Raw genomic sequence first — 17,170 nt, forward strand, 5'->3', positions numbered from 1 at the left:
TCCAGTAGGTCGGAGAAGTGGAAAAGTTGGAGTGACACTTCCACATTTCTAGAAAGGCTCAGGAAAAGGACCAAATGACCCAGCAGAACCTCCAAGGACTAACTGGGAACCAGAACCACAAAATTTAAGTCAGTGGTGTAATCCTTTTATTGCTATTCCATCCCCAGCGACACATAGTAATGGCTTCTACCCTGCAGCCCAGGTGCTTGCAGGCCCTGGTAGCCCCTGCATGGAAAAGAAAATCAGGCAAATAACAAGTTTCTCTACCTTTCCTTCAGCAAGACCAAAGACAATTATATTCTCCGCTGGCCACGACAAGCAGGTCACGGCACTCTGCAAAGGAGGAGGTAAAAAGAGAGATAAGAGCTTCACCCTTCTTACTTTCTTGCCCGATCGCTACATAAGACAGCTCATGAACAGCAAGACCACTCAGACCAAGAAAGAGAAGAGACAGACAGACCTTAAAATAGGATTGAGGCCCTCCACACTGAAGCTTCACTAGATAATAGTGAGCTGGGGTAAAGTAACAGGCTCAGAAGGGCTAAAGCAGGGCATCAAAGTTATACCAAATGTGTTCAGTACGGATGCTCTTCTGAGAGGATTACTTATTGATCAGATGTGTAATTTTCCAAATGCTACTGTTGAATGTACAAAATCATGGCTATTTTAAAAGATTTTTTGCAACCACAAATAGAGAACATGAAAATAATTTTACTCTGCCAGCTTCTGTAATAGATATATTTGTACACTAGATCTTCATCTGATAAATCAGAAATAGCCTTTATTTTTTCATTTACAAGCAAGATGGTTATCAGTTGCCACCAAGCAGGTTAGGTAGAAAGAGATTCATTAAACCCAAATCAAAGGTATTTCAAAATCTGAGGTGGGGGTCAGGATGAATAAAGCTGACCACAAAACACAACTGTAAAAGAGGGCCAAGAGAGTTTATGAAACTGCTTCACATTTAAATGGAAGAATTTCAGTCAGTAAGAAGGCCGGTGTTCGGCACTGTGCCACCAGCACTAGCCTCACTGGCTCATCTGTTCCATTTTAAGCATCTGGGCTGCTTTAGACATATGCACACCCTCATTTATTCACTTCACCTTCTATCCCCCACTCTTACCATTCACATCAGCAAACACAGCTACAATCAGATACTAAAATCTCCATGGATACCTAAGCTTCTCATAATTTGTGTGTCCAACCAATGACCAAGGCCCGTTTTTTATAACACCTGTTTCCCAGACATCCGTATATTTCCTTCATCATCTCGCAGACCCTTACTTTCACTCTAACAAAACCACAAGCAGACCAGTGGTACCTTTTAAGGTAAAAAGCCTCACAAAGTGGTAATGTGCTCAGCTACTAGTGCAAAGAAGTCAAACTTGCACATAATTACCCTGACACTCTAGCAGGATGCCTTGCTTGCCAGCAGAGCTGAACAGTGTCATTGTACTCACAAGATGTATGAGTGCCCAACAGGTTTTGCAAATGGCAGGAGAGGAAAAGGGCTCAATAAATGATCTCTCATATTGACTGAACACACCAAAAATTCGTAAATAACAATATTTAATTACAGGAGAAAACCAGACACAGTGGTAAAAAAACACACATACAGCTTAGAAAAAATAAAGGATTTATTATGATAGAAATGGTAGAAGAGCATGGGGAAAATGAGAGAACAAGAGAAAAGAGAACCACTACATTCAAAACACAAAAAACTGTATGCGTGCTGTGCACAACATCTAAGCTTGTGAAAGGCAGGCAGCCTCCCATCAGGCTCTTAGCCAGGTGCTGCAGCAAAGGACAGCCAGAGGGGCAGGAAGCTCCTCCTGCCAGCAGGCAGGCAGCAAGCAATAAACAATGAAAGGACTCTTCTGTGAGGCTACAGGTACCCACATGGGATAACCATGAACATGAAGTTCAACAAGGCTAGCACATGGGCTGGGGCAATCCAAAGCACAAATACAGGCTGGGCAGAAAATGGATTGTGAGCAGCCCTGCCGAGAAGGACTTGGGGGTGTTGGCGGACAAGAAGCTCAACATGACCCGGCAGTGTGCGCTCACAGCCCAGAAGGCCAGCCATCTCCTGGGCTGCATCCCCAGCAGCGTGGGCAGCAGGGTGAGGGAGGGGATTCTGCTCCTCTGCTCCGCTCTGCTGAGACCCCCCCAGAGTCCTGCGTCCAGCTCTGGAGCCCTCAGCACAGGACAGAGCTGGAGCTGTGGGAGCAGGGCCAGAGGGGGCCCCAGCAATGATCCGAGGGCCGGAACCCCTCTGCTGGGAGGAAAGACTGGGAGAGCTGGGGGTGATCAGCCCGGGGAACAGAAGGCTGTGGAGAGACCTTACTGCGGCCTTCCAGCACTTAAAGGGGGTTATAAGAAAGATGGGGACAAACTTTTTAGCAAGGCCTATAGCGATAGGACAAGAAGTAATGGTTTTAGACTAAAAGAAGGGAGATTTAGACTGGATATAAGGAAGAAATTCTTTACAATGAGGGTGGTGAGGCCCTGGCCCAGGTTGCCCAGAGAAGTTGTAGATGCCCCCTCCCTGGAAGGGTTCAAGGCCAGGCTGGATGGGGCTCTGAGCAACCTGGTCTGGTTAAAGATGTCCCTGCTTATGGCGGGGGGTTGGACTAGATGGCCTTTAAAGGTCCCTTCCAACCCAAACCATTCTACGAAAGGGACAAGTGGACATCAAGCCCCTCTTGCTCTCTTCTCATTACACTCTATTCCAGTGTCATGACCACTCAGCACAGCAGCTCAACCACAGAGAAACAAAGGCTGACTGAAAGCTTTCTTCACTTACTGCCAGAGCAAGAGAATTACACGGGTTCCCCTCCTACAGCCAGGAGTGAGTGTTCAGAGAGGCTAGAGGGCCCCTCCTAAGCTGCCCTAAGTGCAGCCACAGTGGTGGGCCACGACCCAAACCTAAGATGCAGGCCTTCAACCCAGAGGCTGAGGCACACGCGAGAGGCAGCTTGAGAAAGCCTGGCTCAGAAACTCCTGCAACTCCATCAGGAGCAATTCCACCTATGTCTTCTGGGGATTTGGCCCAGGAGGACACTTCCTCCTAACCGGTACTGGCTACTTCAGGGGCCTACCTAGAAGAGAATGTCTCTAGTGACACAGAGAAAGTGGGAGTTGTAGTGTGATGGCAACTGGCTGGAAAGCCCAGGGCAGCTGCCAGACATTTGCTCCTGAAGGTAAAAGAAGTAGTCAGTGTACTGCATTTTCTCATACAGATGGCTTTCTGTGCAAGGAATTTAACACCTTTGCCTTTTCCAGATACTTATATCAACCTCAGGACAAGCCTTGCTAGAGACCTACTGAGTAGACTGCTCTCTGACATACGCAGGCAGAGTTAGAGCAGCAGAAGGCAGCCAGGGAGATAACCCGACTGAAATTACAAACCTGAGGTCTTTGAGCATGCGGAAACTGTGCAGTTTGACTGAATTCTGCAGACTTTACATTTTGGTTAACAAGGAATCTTGGGGCTTAGAGTTGCCAGCCTGTGAAAAATAGTTGGACTCAGAGTCTCTCCTATTTTTGCCTTTCAACTCCCTTAAAACATTCTGTCCACTGGTGCCTAAAGTAGTCTCCAACATTTTGTAATTGATGGCATTGATCATTCAACCATTAATTACTGCATTGTACCCAGACATTACAAGACCTCTGAAGCCTGGTGAGTAATACATGCCTCAAAATTTAGAGATTATCTTAGGAACTACCTCCATCTTTTGGAGACCAAGTACCTCTGACAGTTTGGACAAGCACACCTGTGAGTATGAGCAGAAAGACCTCTAATTGTCTTTATCTTACATATGCTGGAGAAAATGGACCTAAACAGGAGTCTGGGTCTCACCGTTTGGATGAACTTGTTGCATATCACCTTCTTGTCACCCCTGTAGAAAAAGGTAGACAAAAGTGATCATCAGCGAAGCTAATAACTAACACTGCCCATTCTGGTTACCCTACTGTTTGTATTCAGTCTGGTTTAGCACTGCCAAAGACAGGCCATTTAAGTTTTGTACACTGACTGTCTATCACAAGGCAACTTTAGGCAGAGAATTTAAAAAAACCAACAACTTCTGAGCTTCCAAAATTCTGGTGACCTGCCTTTCTGAGCACCTTTAGCACAACACATGCCAGCAAATGAGGCTGAAGCGAGGCAGGTGTGTGCCACAGTTCCACACCAATGAAACCGGGGACAGCAGCATAGGCTTCACAGCTTCAGCTCCACAGAAGCTCAGCTGGCGCACGCTCGTGTGGGGCTCCACAAGGGCTGTCTTCAAGGAAACCCTACCTGCTGCTCACCATAGAAACCTCCTGAGCGACTCCCTAGAGGATGCGCACGGGCTGAGGAGCAGGCCCGGCTGCCGACGCAGGGCCCAGAAAGCACACCGCAGGGCAGGGGGGAGCGCGCTGCCCGCTCCTCGCGAGCGCTGGGCGCCCCACCAGACTCACCACTCCTCTCCGATCCTGTAGACGTAGACAATGTTGTCCGTTTGGCCGATGGCGATCTTGGTGGAGTCCGGGGAGAAGGCCATGCCTTTGACCACGTAGCTTCTGCGGCCGTACTGCGGGGCGGACGGCGGCGTGAACCCCGCGGCAGGGCCGGCCTGCCCCCAGCGGGCTCGCCCGGCCAACGGCCCGCCGCGGCAGCGCAGCCCGGGCCCCGGGCCCTCACCTTGGCGTCCGAGGGCTTGGTGGAGAACTTGTCGCGCCGCTCGCCCTGCTCGTCGTACAGCAGCACCACCCGGTCCGCGGTGCAGACGGCGAACCGGCCGCTGCTGGCCGACCAGGCCACGCAGGCCACCCGCGCGGGCCCGTCCTGCGGGGCACACACCGCCTCAGCACCCGCCCCCGCCGCCCCGCACCCCCGCTCCCCCCCGCCCGGGCCCGACCTGCGGGGCCAGCAGGGTCCGCACGTGCCGCAGCTGCATCGCGCCGAACGCCAGGAACGGGACCGGGACCGGGACCGGGACAGGGACGGGACCGCGCCACTGCCGCCGCGGGCCCACCTCGCCCCGCCCCCCGTTGCCCCGGCAACCCCAGCGACTCCGCCGCTGTGACGTCAGCGCGCCGAGCCCAGCCGCGGACGGCCGTCCCCGTCTCATCCCCCCCCCCCGCACCTCCCGCCGCCGCGGTAGCGGCAGGGCTCGGCTCCGGCTCCGGCTCCGGCCCGCCATGGAGGCGCTACGGGCGGCGGGGCGCGCCGTGCTGCGGAGCCCACGCCTCGCCCGGCACGGCCTGGGGCTTCGCCGGCGGCGCAGTGAGTGCGGGCTGCGGCTGCCGGGGAGCGGGCAGGGGCTGCGGGCCGGGGCCGCGGGCCCGGCAGGGAGCAGCGCTGTGGGGCGGCGGGCGGGCTGTGGGGCGGCTGTGGCAGGGCCTGGGGACAGGCTGTGGGTCTGAAGGCCGGGGCGGGCAGCAGCGCTGTGGGGCGGGGGGGGGGCTGCGGGGCGGGGGGGCTGTGGGGCAGCTGTGGCAGTACCTGGGGACAGGCTGTGGGGCTGCAGGGGGGCGGGCAGCAGTGCTGTGGGGCGGTGGGGGGGGGGCTGCGGGGCGGGGGGGCTGTGGGGCAGCTGTGGTAGTGCCTGGGCACAGGCTGTGGGGCTGCAGGGGGGCGGGCAGCAGCGCTGTGGGGCGGGGGGGGGGCTGCGGGGCGGGGGGGCTGTGGGGCAGCTGTGGCAGTACCTGGGGACAGGCTGTGGGGCTGCAGGGGGGCGGGCAGCAGTGCTGTGGGGTGGGGGGGGGGGGGCTGCGGGGCGGGGGGGCTGTGGGGCAGCTGTGGTAGTGCCTGGGCACAGGCTGTGGGGCTGCAGGGGGGCGGGCAGCAGCGCTGTGGGGCGGGGGGGGGGGGGCTGCGGGGCGGGGGGGCTGTGGGGCAGCTGTGGCAGTGCCTGGGCACAGGCTGTGGGGCTGCAGGCCAGGGCAGGCAGCAGCGCTGTGGGGTGGGGGGGGCTGTGGGGCAGCTGTGGCAGTACCTGGGGACAGGCTATGCAACTGGAGGCCGAGGCGGGCAGCAGCGCTGTGGGTGGCTGGCCTGGCCCTCCCTGCCACTGTCCCCTGGCTGCCAGCCTCTTGCCCCACTTCTGAATTGAGGCCACCCGCACCGGTGGGCTGCAGAGCCCTGCGCGGCTGCGACAGGCGGTGTGTGTGGGGGTCAGGTGCTGGAACGTGCTGCGCGTCAGCCGTGGGCACCCTCTGCAGCCCCCAAACCACTGCTCTGCGCCTGGTCCTCCGCAGGCCTGGACGTGTGTGCAGGGGGTGCAGCAGGCCTGCACGTTGCTCACCGCAGGCTGACTGCCGTGCTGTCTGCGGCACAGCCATGTCCGAGATGGACCCCACAGAACCAGCAGGAGCCCTGTGGAGTGGGAGGGCTGTGCCTGGGCTTGCTCTGTCACAGCTGCCCAAGGGCTTTGTTGGAGCAGCAGAACTCATGCTGGCAGCCCCAGCACATGTAGGCTGTTTTCAAAGTTCAGAGTGAGACCGTGCTCTTCTACCCTGGGTGGAGGTCCCTGACGCCTGCGTGGTGTCAGGTGGGTTCCCTGGTAGTTGTCATTTGTGCAGGAGTATGCTGTGCAAATAAGGTCTCCTGATTTCCCTGTGGGTTCAGGTGATTCCAATTATGAGTCGAGGCTGCCTGCAAGTGTGCCAGTAATGTTCAGGGAGCTAATCCCAAGAAAGATGAAAAATAATCCTGAAAAGTATTAGTTTAGTGTGAACAGTAGATACCTAGGCAATTCCCAGGGAAGTGGACATGATGTTTGTAGCAGAGCGTGTAACTACTGTGTTCCTGTTCCTTCCGTCCTCTGTGGGCTGAATCCTCAAGAAGAGAGAGACAGTGACTCCTTGTGTCTTAGCCCTTCTGCATATCTCCTCTCTCACCATCCTTGTGCTCTTTAGGATTTGAAGAAAGTAAATGTGTGCTAACATCTGCTTCAGCTCTCCTTGAAAATTATCACCAGCAAGTGCTTGGCATGAGAATTGTTCCTTTGTGGCGTACTAGTCTGATAACTAAAGCTTCTGCTTTCAGTGAGAGTGGACTTTCTGTTGAAGCCAAAGGCTTTGTCTTGTGGGAGCAGAGGTCGAGTGGATGCTTCTATGGTACTTGCTCTCTGTGTTCTCTGCCAACAGCAGTGGTGTCAGGACTGACTGTAGGGCCTGGGCTGCTTCTCCCACCAGCACATCTGCTGTGTGGCAGAACATGCTGGTAAAAAGCTAGTTTCTGAAGTAAGCTGGAGATGCTGAGGGCTGTCCCTAGGGAATCTTTCTTGAGTGAACAAACACTCTGCCCTTTTGTTTTTTTTTTTTTTCCTTGACTGCAGCAGTGGGGTTTGAAAAGAGAGGACACAGGAAACAGAAGCCAGTGCCCCTTTAATTCTGTGACCTGCAAAGTAATGCACGTGGGAGCTCTCTTCCTTCTGTTCATTGGACTTGTCATAGCATGTGTTTTCCTGCAAGCTAGTTTGCATCCTTGAAATAACATTCTGAGCTCTTCCTTAACACAGAAGCTTTGTGGTGCAGTTGCTTCCCAGTCACCTCAGCTTGGATCGTGAGCATTGGACAAGCTATTCCTTCCCTGCAAGCTGCTGCTGCAAATGATAGCTACTAGAGGGCTTGGCTTTGGATACATTGGGACAGCTTGGGGATTTTGATCTGATTGAGTGTGGCAGCAAATGCTGCTGTTCCTGAGGTGTGCCAGCGGTTCAGGTGGGTGAAATTAATGCAGAGAACATCCTGCTTGTAGTGCAATAGATGAGACCCAGGAATGCAAGGTTTTTGCAGGTAGCAGTGAACACTGCAGCATCTGAGGCCCTATGCAGGTATGTAGGAGCTTACTATCTATGCTGACAGAGCCTGTACCTCCAGGGATGGAGGACTAAAGCTTTGAGGGTGAACTGTCTCTCATTCTGTTCCTCTTCCAAGAATGTTACAGAGGTAGGAGAGTGCCCTGTTGAGTGCAGGTAGCAGCACTACTGCTGGGAACAGTGAAGCTGCAACAAGATGGGGTGGCTGTGCTGGGACTAGCCATGGGGCTGCTGGCATGTGGCTTCTAAGGCATTTTGTCTTTGCAGAGCTTCCTGAGAGCTGGGCTGATATGCAGGAGCCTCTGCTTGAGGGGATGTGCTTCACTCTCAAGTATCTAGGCATGACGCTGGTAGAAAAACCCAAAGGAGAAGACATGGCTGCTGCTGCCATCCACAGGATCGTGGCCACGGTGAGACCTGGCTCTGGGGCCCTGCTGTGCCGGGGTGAAGACCCAGTTCAGAGCCCAGCCTCTGGACTCCGGGAAGTGTCCATGTCCCAGCCCTGAACCCCAGTGAGAGACCACGCCCTCCCAAGAGGAGGGTGTGGCATGCAGGAGGCTGGCTGGTCTCTGACTGTGGTGGAAGCTGTCTTCCTGCAGGATAGCTGCAGCTCCCTGCTCCCACACTGGGAATACGGCTAGGAACAGAGCTGTGTTTGTCACAACATGGAGGAGAGGGTGAAGTACTGGGGGAGGTGGGGTCTGTCCTTTCCCATGTGCATGGCAGTAGTGTGAATGGATTCCAGGGGTGTTCTATGCAGGGCATGCCTGATCTCCGGGCTCTGCTTTCCCATCCCTACAGCAGGAGCCTTTGCAGCAAGGGTCCAAGTGGGTGGCACTCTGTAGAGAGTCTGGGGGACTCCTGCCAGTGAGGGGGGTGAAGACCTTTGCCAGATTTACAGAGGTGTCTGGTGTCTCCCCACTGCCAGGCACGGGTGGGAGCTCGCAAGTTCCAGAAGGTGATTCTGACAGTGTCTCCGAGGGGCATCTCACTGCAGGATGCAGACACAAAGGAGGTGGTTGAGAACATCTCCATCTACAGGTGGGCATGGTGTGTGGAGGGGCCTGGGTGTTTCCCAGCAGTGAGCTGGAGAGTGATGGGATCCCTGAGCAGCCAGGGAGGGCTGGGCCTTCTGTCAGTGGTACCTTCAAGTTTAGGTCTTTCTTTGGTTCCCTGAGGCCCATGCCCTCTCCCCGCTGTGTCCTGCAGCACTGCCTGGGGCTGAATGCAGACAGGGTCCTGGGTGGCCTTGAGTTATGGGTCAGTCCATCTGTCTTTTCTCTGAGCCCTGCTTGTCTCTCCTGACATTCAGGCAGGATGGTGAGGCTGGAAGACTGGCAAGTTAGGGCAGGACTGTCTCTCTCCACTGACGCAGGACTGCCCTTCTGGCTGCAATGGTGTGAGGGTGCCATAGACTGTAGCTTACTCGGGCTGGCTAGAGGCAGTTGCTGTGAGAGCTGATGTGGGGTGTTTTTACTGCTGCCAGCTGTGCTTTGGCGGGGTTGGGTGTCTGTGGGTGCTGGGTGTGAGGGGAGTGTGGGTGCAAACTGGTGGCTAGATGGGAAGCAGAGGCAGGACATCTCTTTGGTGCAAAATTTGTGTCTCGGCACCAGAGCTGATGTGCCAAGGCAGACCATCCTACTGCTTGGCCTCCAGTTGTGTCCTTGGAGGCAATCACCCACCCTTCTGTGCTCCTTTTGCCTCGGTGCTTGAGGTCATGTGTTGGGTTGAACTGGACATCAGAGGACCAAGGAGCACACTGGGGCAGCGCGGGAGGGAATGCCTGTGGGTGCAGCGCTCTCTTACTAGCTGTAGGTGCCAGGCAGCCTCTGGTCCTTGCTGGGGATGTTGGGTTGCCTAATCATCTGGGGCAAATTAAAGCCTCAGGCTGTCAGCACTGCTTGTTGCTGTGTTGGGAACACAGCAGAAGACCTGTGCTGGGGGTTCCTTGTTGCCCTGATCAGCTCCTCTCTGCCTGCAGGATCTCCTACTGCACAACAGACAAGCTGCAGAACAAAGTCTTCGCTTATGTTGCCCAGAGCCAGGAGAGCGGGGCACTGGAGTGCCATGCCTTCCTATCACCCAAGAAGAAGATTGTAAGTGCTTCACTTCTGCTCTTGGCTCTGTAAGGTAAGGGTGGGAGCAAGGGCCTTCCTTCTCCCCCTTCAGAGAGAGAAGGCCCTTACCTCTGTGTACCTCAGCTGAAAATGGAGCCAGAGAGCATGTGTGCTCTCACACTGTAGAGGCAGTTGATGAGCAAAAGGAGGTTATTCTGTCCCAGCTCCTCAGGGATCTCTTCTTGGGAATGGCTGGCCTAGGTGGGTAGACACACAGCATTGAGCTCTGGCCTTCCATGTGTGTGCTCTGCAGAGAAAGGCAGTGAGGGAGGCCTGGGGGCTCTCGGGTATCATGGCAGTGGGGTTGTCCTGGCTTGAGGGCCCAGATGGAAGCAGACATTCCCTCTCTTTCTTGTACACAGGCCCAGGCTGTGACTCTGACCGTGGCCCAGGCCTTCCAGATGGCACTGGATCTCTGGGAAGCAGCCCATGCAGGTAGGAATTTCTCAAACACGTCCCTCTGCCTAGACTTGGCATCAGAGTCTCCAGTGTGGGACGCTGTCTTGAGCTGTGCAGGGGAAAGATGGCTTGCTGCCTGACTAGTGAAACACACAAAGCAGAGTGTTGTCCCATCTGTTGTTTTCTCTGTCAGTGCCCCACATGGGGAGTCTGCCCTATCTCTGACTGAGGCGGAGTGGAGGTGTCCCCACTATCCATGCTGAATTCTTCTGCATTGCTGTGCTGTAGCACAGCTCAGAACCCTGTGGTGCCTGCCCTGAGTAGTGATTCTGCACCGTTGTTTGCATCTTCCCTTGAGCACAGCAGGGGTATCTATTCCTTGCCCACAGTCCTGCCTGTACATCCCCTGCTGGGCCTCCTCCAGGTTGCAGGCACTAACTCTGCTGCTTTTGCCCTGTCCCAGGCTCTAGGCAGGAACAGCCCCTTCACCCTTCATGTGTCTTGGAGAGCAGTGAGCCCGGCAGACCAAGTGAGCCAGCCCCCCCGGGGAGCCCTCCCTTCAGACACCAATTTGGGGTACAGTATGTGCAAGTCTGGCCCATGCCCAGGGCTGTCTTGCATTAGGGCAGGAAAAGAGTAACCCTGACAATAGCTCCCTCCTCCTGGCCTTCCAGGACCATGTCGATGTCTGCGCAGACCCCGTTGCACCTGGCAGCCTGATACAAATTGGGGCACTGTGCTCTGTCTGGCTCACAAGGCAGGCACGGTTCCTCAGGTGGTCTTTGCTCCAGGAGCCCTACTGTCAGGCCCAGCATTGCTGCAGCCCTCAGCCCTGCTCTGCTGGCACTGTCAGACGGGGAGCTGGGACCTGCTCTGCACACTTGGTGCCGTGGCTAGGGGTGAGACACTGTCTCTGGAGGAGAGGACCCATTGGTCACATCTTGCCAGCCTGGGCTAAGGCTCAGCCCTGCCCATCTGCACTACACCTACTGCATGTCCAGACCCAATCGGAGCATTGTCAGTGTTGCCGGTCTCACTGTGTCCCTGCCCAGGAGCCTCTGGACTGTTGGTCCTTGGTCTCATGCTTCCAGTGCTGGCCCAGCCTGGCAGCACTTGGGGTCATACTTGCTTGCAGACTGCTCCCAGGTGGTCCTCTGCCTGGCCTTCCAGCTGCAAGATGTGCTCACCCCATTCCTGTCCGTGGGCAAAGGTGTGCTGGGTGCAGCAGCTGTCTCGGCTTGTTCCCTGCTCACAGCCTGTGCTTGGTGCTCTGCTGGCTGGAGGGGATGCGAGAAGAGCCATGGTCTTTTTCTCCCCTTGTGTGGCTGTGTGCCTGAGCCCTGAGGGTTTCAGAAGCCCAGCACTGCAGTTACCATCTTTCCCCCTACTGCCTGTAGGCACCCTTTGTTTGTGCCATGCCTGGGGGGTGACTGTGTCTTGTGAAGGGGCCAGGGACTGCCCTACTGTTCCAGAACAGGCTCTGGGCAGCCCAGCTTCGCTCCTGGCAGAGACCTGCCCAGGCAGTGAAGTGTCATGGTGGTTTTTTGTTTGTTTTGTTTTGTTGGTTTGTTTACCAGGAGGAGGAAGAGGAGGAGGAAGATGATAACGTTGGTGAAACCTTATCTGGGTAGGTGGTGAGGTGCTGCTTGTGTTCAGGGCTCTCTCTGATGAACCCTGTCTTGTTTCCTTCTCTGCGCCCCATGCAAGGGTAGCTGCTGGGGCCATGTGTGTGGTGGGAGCGTGGAGGAGATCTGCATGGGAGCAAGGGGATGCTTCCTGCTGCTTTCTCTGCCTCTGTCAGCCAAGAGGTTGAGTGAACAGGGAGCTGAGCTGTGGAGGAGCAGATCTTGCAGTTCATAGAATTGTAGAATAGTTTGGGTTAGAAGGGACCTTTAAAAGCCGTCTAGTCCAACCCTCCTGCAATGAGTGGGGACATCTTTAACTCAGGTTGCTCAGAGCCCCGTCCAACCTGACCTCGAATGGTTCCAGGGATGGGGCATCGACCACCTCTCTGGGCAACTTGTGCCAGTGTTTCACCACCCTCATTGTCAAAAATGCCTTCCTTATATCTAGTATGAATCTACCCTCTTTTAGTCAAAAAACATTACTCCTTGTCCTATTGTAGTAATTAATTCTATCAGGGCTTTAGCTTTCCTAATCTGATTCCTGGCTGCTCGGACAATTTCTTTGTATTCCTCCCAGGTTACCTGTCCTTGCTTCCACCCTCTGTAGGCTTCCTTTTTGTGCTTGATGAAGGTATTAAACAGTACTAGTCCCTATGCGGACCCCTGAGGGACACCAGTCGCCACCAATCTCCATCTGGACATTGAGTCATTGGCCACTACTCTCTGGGTGCAACCATCCAGCCAATTCCTCATCCACTGAACAGTGCACCCATCAAATCTCTATCTCGCCAACTTAGAGAGAAGGATGTGGTGGGGGGACCATGTCAAAGGCCTTACAGAAGTCCAGATAGACAACATCCATCGCTCTTTCCTTGTCCGTTGGTGTAGTCACTCCATTATAGAAGGCCACTAGACTAGTCAGGCAGGACTTGCCCTTGGTGAAGCCATGCTGGCTGTCTCGAATCACCTCCCTGTCCTCCATGTGCCTTAGCATAGCTTCTAGAAGGATCTGTTCCAAGATCTTCCGAGGCACAGAGGTGAGGCTGACAGATTGGTAGTTCCCAGGGTAGTTCTTGGTTCAGCTTTTGCAGTGGAGCTGCGGGGAACAAATGCTGCACCTCAGGATGTACCCAGAGAAGTTACTTGTTCTGTTTCTGCCATTCTTTGCTAAGGCCAGCCTATCCAGACATGCTTCTCAGGTGAGACTCAGAGTTGTCCCTCTCCTCCCACTGATTTCACAGAATCACAGAATGGTAGGGGTTGGAAGGGACCTCTGGAGCTCATCTAGTCCAACCCCCCTGCTAAAGCAGGTTCACCTAGAACCCTGGGGCTTGGGCCAGGATGGAGGCCTGGTCGCACTGACTTCTGCATGGACTAGGGCCTGGGGCTGAGCTTGCTGGTGTCTGTCCTGTGCTTGGGAGGAGCTGATGGTACCAGTCCAGCAGTGGAGGATTAAACAGTAGGGCTTTGCAGAAGTGCCTGTGGTGGTGGGTATGAGAGGCCTGTTCCGTTGTGGCTGGCAGCTGGCACCTGACTGGAGTCTGTCAGCATCGCAGGGCTGAGCCTGGTCGGAGCTGGTGTCAACCAGGAACCAGTGCGTGCACAGACTGGAGCTGTGCATGTGGCCCTGCGAAGTGGCAGCCCTTTGTACGTGGGGGCTCCTGAGGGGAAGGAGATGTGGCTTTGCAGTCTCAGGATAGGCTGGCCTGGGAAAGGGTTTGGTAGCAAGTTGTCTAGGGCCTTCTGTACTCCGAGCACTGCTGCGCCGTGCCTGCGTTGTCAGGGTCATGAGCATGCTGCGTCTCTCAGCAGGCCTTGCTTGGGGTATGATGGGTGCTCTGTTCTCTTCCAAAGCAGCATGGAGGAGCTGGGGACAGGACCTCACAGCCCAGCAGGTATGTTCTTCCTTCAGTGCTGCTTTGCCACATCCCCCGGTATGTTCTTTGCAGGGGGAGGGGGCTGATGGCTCACCTGGGAAGTTCCAATTCCCCTCCCAGGCTGTGATGTGTTCCCAACCACATGCCTCATGGACCAGGTCTTCCTCCCTCTTGTTTTTCAGAGTCGGTACCTCTTGTGCCCAGAGTGAGCTCTCCTACTGCACAGCTACTGTGCTACCGCCTGGGGCAACCCCCAGACCGATGGAAGGAGCTGGGAGGGGCTGGAGACCTCCCTGCAGCTGGCCCCAGGACTGCTGGCCCCAAGACTTCCCTGGGATGACCAAGTCTCTGCAACAATGGACCAGCCGCTCAGGATTTACCCTGTGCCAACACCTGGGCCAGGCAGTGCAGTGGGCCTGCTGGCACTGCTGCCATGCAGCGCACAGACTGTGACACCCGTTCCCGGTCCTGCTCTCCGCCCGCATGAACTGCCTCAAACTGCAGCTGCTCCCTGCTCCAGGCTCGGGCTGGTGGCCTGGTGCTCCTTGCTCTGCCCACTCCCAGTGCATGCAGAGCCACCCCAAGTGCTCTGAGCCTGCAGGATGCAGCCAGTGCACCTCGACCCACGCTGTGTCTGACCTGCCTTGCTTGTTTCTCCGGCCGTGCTCCCTGTGGTGGCAGCTGGGGACCAGCTGAGGCTGAGCAGCCCACAGGAGACGGTGGAGGACTTGCTTGGCGTGTATGACCCTCGGGGGCAATAGCTCTTGGCTGGGAGGAGTGAGGAAGGCCTTGCCCCTGCAGTTGAGCCCTAGTAAGATGAGCTGGTTTTTAAAGGAAAGCTCTGCCTTTATAGGGAAATAAATGGAGTTTTTTACTGTGGTCATTTGGGTGTGAGTGTTGGATAGGGTGCTGTGCACAAGTGTGCAAGGTACTGGTGTCTGCTGCGCTGCCTGAGGTGAGGTTTCCTCACCTGGGGCAAGGGCCTGGGCTGTGCCTCAAGCTCACAGAGCCTGCAGCTGCCCTGGAGGTCCTTGGCTGCTGGCCCTGAGGGAGCTGTTTCCCCTATGCTGAGGGCTGCTGGGGCCCAGTGTGGCCCTTGTTATCTGGCACGGGGAGCTGGTGCAGACTGTGCTGGCCTGGTGTAGCTTGAGCACCTCTGAATGCAATCTGCATCAACGGGAGCTGACAGGACACAAGCCCCCTGTGTGCCTGCTCTGCTCTGGGGTGCATTTGCACTGCTGCATGCCTGGCTGTTGTCTGGAGACACAAGCAAGCCATGTGCTTGGTTTGGTTCCTCAGATAGAGTACGGAAGGCTTCGGCCAGCAGGTTGACTGGTTTCTCCAGCATGTAATAGTGTGCAGCTGCTGTCTGACTGAGGACCTTGCTTCTGGGTTCCTGTCACATTGCAGCACATCTCCCCTTCTAAGGCTGGTGACGCTGACAGCCCCGGCTGAGCAGTACTTTCTGTGTGCAGCCTGGGGTGGCAGAGCTGATCTCCCAGCGAGTGCTGCAGGCAGGTGCTGTAGGGAAAGCTTTGCACTCTAGGGAGGCTTGGGTGCCTGCAGGTCAGTCGAGCTGTGCACTGTGCTTCTCACTTGTGGTTTTGCATGTTGAGTCATGGTCTCATGCCTGTCCTCCCACAGCTGAGGGCACAGAGCAACCTGCAGATGTTATTGGGGTTGTTAGGGTGAGCAGGTCATTGTCAGGTCCTCAGCTTCGAACACTGAGACATGGCTGACCTGTTGGTGGTGTGGATTTAACAGCCCTTGACGTGGCTTCCTGCCCCGCGCTGAACCAGGATGCTTGGCATCCATGCTGTCCTCCAGCTGAGTACTGCTGAGGGGTGGAAAATGCTGCTGCTAATGCCAGCACACGCCGATTCCTTCACTCACATTTTGCTCTTGTCCAGTGAATAATTGTTCACTGTCTTCTGCCACTGGGGAGGACAGCGGGCTCTACCCTGCTGCCTGGTAGCTGTCACGTCTCCAGACAGAAGTGCTCCAAGCAGCCTCTCTCCCTGGGACTCAGGGTTGCTGCAGCGTGCTCTTTGCTGTGACTATGCTGAATGCTGCAGCCCTGTATGGCTTCTTGCAGGGGGACTTCATGGGTGCCAGGTCTGCCGTTATTCCTGGCTTCAACCAGCCATTGCTGCAGTGAGTGAACTGTTCCCCCCCATCTCAGCCTTGTGTGTGTGAGTGCTTTTGCCAAGTCTGCTCTGTTTTAGTGATGTACAAGCTAGCAATGGGTTCACCACCACCCACACGTGTGCTAATACTGTCCAACATTTCTTAAATTGGTGTGCCAGAATTGCTCTGCATTAGCCACACAGCGCTTTCCCTGTGCCACTGTGGTGCTGGTGCTGCAAGATGGGTGGGGGGGCTGTGTGTACCTCTATGCGTGTGCATGTCCTGCTCTGCCCTGGCACTGTGTCAGGCATTTGCACTGTCCCTTGCAGGTGACACCAAACTCATTCACATGGTGTGTGCTTGTATGTGCCTCAGAATATACTGTTGTCCAACACTGCTGCTGCCTTTCCTGTGCAGCACTCATTCCTGCAGCTCCCTGCCTTCCTGCACTGCCATGGTCTGAGAAAGCAGTGGTGGCTTGGGTGTGGGGGGTTTTTTTTGGGGGGGGGATGGGTATGGTGTCTTTTTTGCCTTAACACCACACCCTGATTTTACATTTAATGTGACAGACTTTTGTGCTGCTTTTTTCATTTAGCCACAACCACTGCATTTTGACATACATTTTTTGGTGTCTCCCCCAGCTCCTGGACTCTGCTGCACAGTCATGCTCCTTTGTTTCTGTGTGTGTGCCTTTGCTCTGGTTAAAGAACTCGTGATAGTAGGCATGTGTCTGCTCTGAGCCTCCAGGATAGCACCTCTGTACATTTACTTTTTAAAAATTTCCCTGACAGCCCTAATATTTTAATGTATCTTCCTAAAACCCAGAGCTTAGCTGGCAAAACAAGGTGGTTTGTCTCTCTGGCGCTATGGCCATGCTCCCTGCGGCCCAAGTTATATCACAGCAGCACCTGCACCCTACCACCATGGTGCTTTTGGTCCTCAGGGACCCCCTCTCACCTGACCAGGGAAGCAGCATAGCCCCCTCTGCTCAGCAGCTTGCTGGGATCTGGCTTCATTTTCCTTCCTGGCCCTGCTGCCGAGGTCTCTCTGCAGCCTGGCTGGTTTGTGCAGAGAAAGCAGCTGTGATGCCATCCTCAGTGGGACAGTCTGTGAATCTCATCTACCAGCATGACATGGCCCAGCATGCAACACTGGCACTCCCTCGAGGGCCAGAGAGGCGTGCAAGACGATCTTAGAGGACCTGCAGGTCTCCT

At 55.3% G+C, this 17,170-nt stretch overlaps 2 protein-coding genes across 2 annotated transcripts in view; one reads left to right on the forward strand and one right to left on the reverse strand.

The window, feature by feature from the left end:
* Positions 1–5,023, reverse strand: part of IFT172 (intraflagellar transport 172) — a 39,681-nt gene extending 34,658 nt beyond the window's left edge. Inside the window, exons 1-5 of the mRNA XM_075415171.1 lie at positions 4,905–5,023; positions 4,688–4,831; positions 4,465–4,577; positions 3,863–3,902; positions 268–333 (exon numbers count right to left, since the gene is read on the reverse strand). Coding sequence (XP_075271286.1) covers positions 268–333; positions 3,863–3,902; positions 4,465–4,577; positions 4,688–4,831; positions 4,905–4,943 — 402 coding nt within the window. The 5' untranslated portion in view covers positions 4,944–5,023. The remainder of the gene's footprint in view (positions 1–267; positions 334–3,862; positions 3,903–4,464; positions 4,578–4,687; positions 4,832–4,904) is intronic.
* A 112-nt stretch (positions 5,024–5,135) lies between these two features.
* Positions 5,136–14,708, forward strand: LOC104327472 (uncharacterized). The gene is given in 9 exon segments (XM_075415174.1): positions 5,136–5,272; positions 8,079–8,221; positions 8,740–8,852; positions 9,793–9,907; positions 10,291–10,363; positions 10,791–10,903; positions 11,905–11,954; positions 14,012–14,166; positions 14,169–14,708. Coding segments are annotated over 9 exon segments (1,101 nt in total). The 5' UTR covers positions 5,136–5,187; the 3' UTR covers positions 14,423–14,708.
* Positions 14,709–17,170: the final 2,462 nt, after the last annotated feature.

This window comes from Opisthocomus hoazin, chromosome 2, assembly GCF_030867145.1.
Source record: "Opisthocomus hoazin isolate bOpiHoa1 chromosome 2, bOpiHoa1.hap1, whole genome shotgun sequence".
Taxonomy (NCBI): Eukaryota; Metazoa; Chordata; class Aves; order Opisthocomiformes; family Opisthocomidae; genus Opisthocomus; species Opisthocomus hoazin.